The sequence below is a fragment of the Merops nubicus genome, unplaced genomic scaffold (genome assembly GCF_000691845.1).
Source record: "Merops nubicus isolate BGI_N331 unplaced genomic scaffold, ASM69184v1 Scaffold39415, whole genome shotgun sequence".
Taxonomy (NCBI): Eukaryota; Metazoa; Chordata; class Aves; order Coraciiformes; family Meropidae; genus Merops; species Merops nubicus.
The window spans coordinates 1-6,977 of NW_008609588.1; the positions used below are offsets into that span (position 1 = coordinate 1).

Genomic DNA, 6,977 nt, shown 5'->3' on the forward strand with positions numbered 1-6,977 from the left:
GCTGCAGGAGAGCTTCCAGGCTCTGACGGAGAAGATCACGCTGAGGAATATCCTCTGGGGCCGCTCGGGCGGAGGGGCTTTGCTGTCTGGCTGCGGGGCGCGTTCCTTCCCCGAGCAGCAGTGCAGGGGTGGGGACTGACGTCGCTGAGTTGGCACGAACCTGGGATGCAGTGACAGCCGAATCGCTTCCCCGGCCCGTTTATTTTACCCTTTAACTAAGGAAATCCTAAAAATGGTTTTATTAATAGTATCGACTCCCAGTGAGCTCATCTCCGTGTGGCAATTCTTGCTGTCAAGTAAAATAAGCGTCAAAATGTGTGTAAAGATTCTGAAGGTACATTTAAAAAGCAACCATCTTCAGAAATGCTACTTCAGTCAGCATGTGGCACTGCATGTTGTTGGTTTAAAGACAGCTGCTTTTTTTGAACCCTCAAAAAGAGAAGTTAAGACCTCAATGGGCTCTGAGCTCTCTCATTAAATGGTTCTGTAAGAAACTCCCTCTGCTTTCTGAAACTGCAAATTTATTACATTTCCCATTTTTTTTTCTGAAACTCGACATTCCAGGAAACAGCTGCTTTAGTATAAGGGAATAAGGTTTTAGCAGCACTCTTATTCTGATTGCTTAGCTTAAGTGCATGGTATCACCTAAAATAGTTCCTCAGGAAGAAAATCTCTTACGCAAAATATTCCGACTTATTCATGTCCATACAAGAAGGTATTTGAAAACATTAAGAACCTGAATGCTTATCTGTTGCAGAAAGGTGAGACTGTTTTATACTAATACAACCTTGTGCATGCTTCATCTTGCATTAAACATGAATAGGTAAGAGGCTGAGACATCAGTAAGAAAGCTGCTGTTTTTTTCTCACAGAAAAAAAGCAAAATTACAGAATTCTTATTTATGGATATGTTATCTTTAACTTTTTACTGGAAGAAATGGGTGAGCGCATTGATGACCTTGAGAAGCAAGTTGCTGACCTGATGACAGAAGCTGGGATAGAAAACAGCGATGAAGAGAGTAAAGAAACTTGAAGTCTTACTATATTTTATATATACAATTTTGAGCTAAGCACTTAGCATGAAGATATTTTTTACATGCTTGTCATATCTGCATTTACTTGGATTTTCAAATATACTGAGATTTTTAAAAAAGAAAAAAAAATTAATTACCTTGGATTTGCATTTGCCAAGAGACAAAGAACTATGCCACTTTTTCAAAAGAAAAACTTGGCTGCATCTGTTCCAGCCAAGTGCCATGTACAAGGGGTAGTGCAAATTAACTCCAAATATGTCAACCAAGGCTGCACATTTGTAGTAAAACGTGTGTGGCTTAGAGCACTCCTGCCCAGCATTCCTGTCCCTCAAGTATGGTAACCCAGCTGACTGAAGATTTTTGCTGTTAGAAATTCATGCTTTTAAACCTGCTTCAGCTCCCGGTGTGGCTCAGAGCACACCTTAAATACAGTCACTGCAAATACAGCAGCCGCAGGCCCTTGCGGCAGCAGGATGGGGGTGGAAGGAGCAAGGGTAACCCATTGTCGAACACTGGAAGTCAGGAATGTGTGGCAGGTTTTCAGGATAAGCTATGAAATCATTTTCAGAAACACAAAAAGGCAATCCAGAAAGATGCATTTAGCCGTACAGAGGTTTTCCTATTTTTATGCTGAATCACATTCATGAATAATTAACCCTCTAACCTACTTATTCACAGTTTCTTTGCAGCACTGAAATGAGGATTTGACCAAGGAAGATAAAGGGAGAGCAGCACCACTCTGAGTCTGGGAGTTTACAATTAAACATTACTAATCACCCAAAGCGCCAGTGAAAACAAACATGCTTGCATTGTGTCATGATAGAACTTTTTTTTTTTTTTTTTTTTAAACTATTGTTACAGGAAAAAAGGTAGAAACGTGGCTTTGTTAACCTAAATGGGACACTGCAGTTCCCATAATTGGGAAAGGACTGTTAGTTTCAGGGAAAGCAACACCTCTATTTTGTGTAAGAAAAACTATACAGTGAATTTACCTAGCCACAAACTTTTTCAATCTATGAAAGTGTATTTCATATACTATTAAAATTTTAATGATATTTCTTTGTTGCCTTTTTAACTTAAACGTTCTCAGAGTAAGAAGAGCCTTCTATGTCAAAACTTTTCCATTTGCATGTGCTATTTTGATGCTTCTTTAAATGTTTTACATTACAAAATACACCTTATGCGATGTCGTTACAAAGGTGCCTTTGCAAAGCTTCGTATAGTTCTGATGAATATGCACTGTCCTGCAGGGACAGAACTGGCAGTATTTGCACAGGTTACAGCTGCTCAGCTGTCACTCCTCACAAGCCCACCCAAAGCTGTGCACACTTGTGCAGGTAACATCATCCAGATATGCATGCTGTACCAGTTCCTGTTCGTTAACTTTAGCCATTTTGATGAAAGAACCTATTTTAAAGGCTTTGAGACAGATAAGGAATTCTAGTTACCAAACATGCTCTGATCAAGTCATGGTAGAGTCAAAGAAAACACAGTATCTGCACTAACTTTAAGGTTCTTTGTACACCAAAACATTGGCACTTTCTGCAGGAAATATTGTTTGAAATGATGCCAATCTCTGAAAACAAATGCAGAAATTGAAACATTACCAGGTAGACAGAACACCTCAGCTAATCAAAGAAAAAATAAGCTTTTTTAAACTTCAGTGGATGTTAATACTTAAATATCTACCACAGACTCTTCATTAATATCAGAAAATAATTTTAATCAATGCTCTAGCCGTGTAGATTTGCAAGCAATATCAAACTGGGGGACAAGTCAATAAGCTAGAGAACTGGAGGATGAAGAAATGGGCAAACAGGAACCTCATGAAATTCACAGGCAAGTGCCAAGCCTGGCCTTGAGGTCAGGGCGAGCTCACGCTGCAGGGCAGTTGTGAGGGGCTGGCTGGCACGCAGCCCTGTAGGAAAGGAGTGGAGCCTGACAAGTCTGCGTCAGCACAAACAGAGCCAGCAAGTCATTCCTCTCTCTTCAGCTCCTGTGAGACCACACCCAGAATAATGTCTCAACCTCGGGGCACCCCACTTCAACAAATATATTGTTATGAGTTAAAAAAGAAAACCACAAAGATATGAGATTGAAAGAATTCTGTTAGTTCCGCTTTAAAACTAAGGCTTCTTACCGACAACTACCCCATGGTAGAGCATGGGGAAGAGCTGCTCTCTTTTGGATGTGTTCTACCCAAGAGTTAACAGAGCAAGCTGGAACACAGGAAATTCCAGCTAGGTGCAAGGAATGCTTTTTTCAACTAGGAGGGTGCTCAAGATGCAGAATAGGCTTTCCAGAAAGGCTGAAGAATCTTTGTCCTTGGAGATATTTAACACTGGAAACAGTCCTGCCCAACCTGATGAAGTGGGACCTACTTTGTCTGGGAGGTTGGTGGTCCTTTCAAAGGTAAGTGATTCTATAATTAGTAACAACTGCAAACAAGATTAACTTAAGCCGAAAATGGGACCCTGTGTTTGACTTAGTCTAAATCCTCTAAAACATGCTTATTGATTAAAAAAAAAAAAAAAAGCATATTCTACTTTGTCTTGTGACGAACTAGACCAAAAGTCCAGGTGTATCCTTTCTGCATAGTCTGGCTTGATTTTTCTTAATCCAATAGGCATGTATCAGTTAAAACAAGCAAGCACAAAAAACCCAACCCCACACAATACTGGCTCCATTACCATAAAACAAGAGTTGCAGAAATGCAAATGGAAACTTGCAAAGCCATGCCACACTGGAATCCAACCCAAGTCTCGGGAGAACATATGGATTTTAGCATCCCACTAGACAAATGACAGAAAGCACAGCTCATACTTTCTTCAGCCCTTGACTATGCAGCCAGCTCCAGAACTGCAATTACCTTTCAGAGCCACACAATCTACCAAGTACTTCAAACTGATTGCTGTATGCATAGCCACCATGAAACAGAACTCCATCACCACAGGTCAGTTAAGTTGGGGGGCAGGGTGGAAGGTCACAGATGATGTTTTCTCTGAGTTTCGCTAAATGTTAATAGATGCACCTTAGTGTTTTATTACTATTTTTAGTGAATACAGAAGACTAAGTGTAAAAGAAAATCCTGACAGAAGTGCTAAGCCTTCATCTTCACCATCATGACTTTGCACCCAATTACACTTCTTTTCATTCCCAATTACACAAAATTAATGTGAATAAGTGGAACTCACTTTATTCTTTTACAAAAGCTACAATCTAGTTTTCCCAGATATTTATTTAAAAAAAAAAACCAAAAAACAAAAAACATTTGAAATGTTTTTCTGCCAACAGACTTTATGTGTACAAAAATACCTAATACCAAAGGGATAGCACAGGGTAAAGTCTTTAAAAAACAAAGCCAAACCAACCTAAAATTTAGCTAACAGTATTACTGCAGTCAGACACTTTCAGGCTTCCCGTCTTCCCCTTTTCCAAATGGGCTTCAAAACTTTTAAATAATTCAAAATGCGCTCAAAGTTGAAGGATTTCCAGGCTTTTTCTTTAATATATATATATATGTACAGACATACACAAGAATAAATTTAAGTGGACTCAGGGTTAAAAAAAAGGCAGCCCCAAAGAAACGTCAGTATCTGTATTTGGTGGAATAATCTTTTGGTGACACCACCAAACCTCGACCTTTGCGGGCTCCTCTATAAACAGTCTCTATAATGTCAATCATCTCTTGCTTATCTTCCATTGCCCAGTTGATCTTGTTATTGTTACCTGTACCTAAATCAATCATGATGTGTTTGTTCCTTTAAAGGGAGAGAAAAAAACATCAGACAAGTTAACATGGTATTAAAATTCAGAGAGAACCTTTATATCCCCCACAAGAATGCTCTGTAGGACTCAAAAGAAGCCCTTACAACATAAACAGGGTCACAAAATAAGCCTTAGAGTATCCCTCACTCAAGTTGGCATTTTACTGCCTTTTTCTAAAGCTAGAACAAAGACTGCAAACATGCCCCCGAGATTGCTACTCCGTACAATTATCCTTCAGCATATTCCTCATTGTTTGTATTTTTCCCCACGCTGTCTAACACCAGAGAGTTCCACTCCCACCGGTGTATACACCCTTAATGCTGTGGATAGATCTTTAAAGCAAGATTGACAGGCTTGACTGCCATATTACTGCAGTATTCTACACAGGGAGTTTCAGATTTAAAACTAAGAGCAGTAGATAATAAAACAGTTTTCACTATCAACAATGTGTACTCAAAACATCGTTGCTAGGTTAACTGGAAAACAAGCCATTTTCCTATTTAATCAGTTTACTTTTTTGTAGAGGATTGAAAACAAAAGCATCAGTATCTGTTATGCATTTAGGAATTATCTCCTGGGACACTGTGTTTGACACACAAAATTTAACTGAGTTACATTCTAGAAACCATCATGTACCTGAAGAAAAACATGACGGTACAGGGATCGTACAACTCGTACATCTTGTTGAAGTCTGGCACTTCAGTGATATCCACAAGGTAAATAACAGCAAAGTTTTTCACCTAAACAGAAGAAAACAGGAAATTTAAAAGGAAAAGTACGTTACCAAAACTTTGATTATTTGTATTACCAATTAAAAGAGCTAAGCTTTCATTATTGCAACATTTATTTTCCAAAATATTAAGTCATAAAATCACAGTAAACAGTCTTGCCACTATTTTTAACCACAATGACCGAGTAACATAGCAAGTATATTTCAGTTTAGCCAAGATGTTCATTTCACATCCAGCATCAACTGGGAAGATACTAAGCTAAATCAACACCCAGAGAAACAAGTGCCCTTTGTGTGAAACTGAGCTCACAGTGACAGGCACAGCTCTGGACAGGCAGAGTGACTGCTCTGTGCAAGCCAAGCTGGCACATTTTGCCTCTGTCATCAGCTGCTTATAGACTTCAGAAAATGAATGATCTAAACTGCCCTGGTGCTTGCCTCCAAGCATTCTTCCCCCCCCTCTAAACCATGCAGTTAGTTTCTTTTACAAGGCTTATTAAATGAAAATAAAACTAATAATTTAATCGTAAAAACTGATAGCTTTTTTTTTTTTGAGAGGTGTAAAGCTAAACAGCTGCTTAAAAATTCAACTTATGTTGGAAAAAAAAAAAAAAGACCTTGATGAGAAGCTATTTTCTGGGCAATTCTGGGAAAACAGGCTTTCATTTTGCAGAGTTACTGATCTAAATGCAGAAGAAAGCCTCCCCTTTGATAGTTAATGTCTTCATTCCTGAAAGAAAACAACATTCACATTTTTGTTTCCTAGATGTAACCTATTTGACCTTAAGTGGAATTGGGGGAAGTTTTCCTTCCTAAAAACAACTCACACCTGCCCAGCAGAAATACATACATACATACACTAAAACAGAAGTCAGTAGGCACCTAAATTACACAAACCTTGAACTGGAACTGTACTCATACATTATAGCATGAACACACAATCTTGCCCCCCCATCCTTACACACAAATACAGTTTCACTCCTTAAAAATTTACTGTGCAAAATTACCAGTCTGAGGCAACAAGTGGTCTAAGGTTTACAACAAACCTGTTTGTCACAGTACTTCCCACGTGTTAATTTTGCTGCCAAACATCTGGAAAGGCTATGATGAGTGTAATTTCTGCTTGATGTGAAGATATTTTATTTTAGTCCACAAAACAGGATTAGACTGTAACAGAAAACTATTATATATGGTGTACCCTGTACTTAAACATCCTAGCAGGCACTTTTGAGACAGTATTGAGATGTTAATTTACAGAACAACAAAAGCACACAGTAAAAGCTTGATGGACTTCTGCTTCCAGACAACTTCTAACTTCTAAAAAGCTAATCACACTTCAAAGATGTAAATAAGTATTAGTAGCAAAAAAAAGTAAGATCTTTTCTGTCCCGTAGCAGCATTTAAATAGCTTTTCCTGTGGAGTATTGATCTGCTGGAGGGTAGGAA

The 6,977-nt window shown here is 38.7% G+C and overlaps 1 protein-coding gene across 1 annotated transcript; it reads left to right on the plus strand.

Annotated features, from left to right (window-relative positions):
* Positions 1-4: 4 nt before the first annotated feature.
* HSBP1L1 (heat shock factor binding protein 1-like 1) lies at positions 5-1,032 on the plus strand (the record flags this gene model as incomplete). Its single annotated transcript, XM_008940638.1, has 2 exons — positions 5-47; positions 929-1,032. Coding segments are annotated over 2 exons (147 nt in total), but the record flags the coding sequence as incomplete, so codon positions are not given.
* Between the last annotated feature and the right edge of the window lie 5,945 nt (positions 1,033-6,977).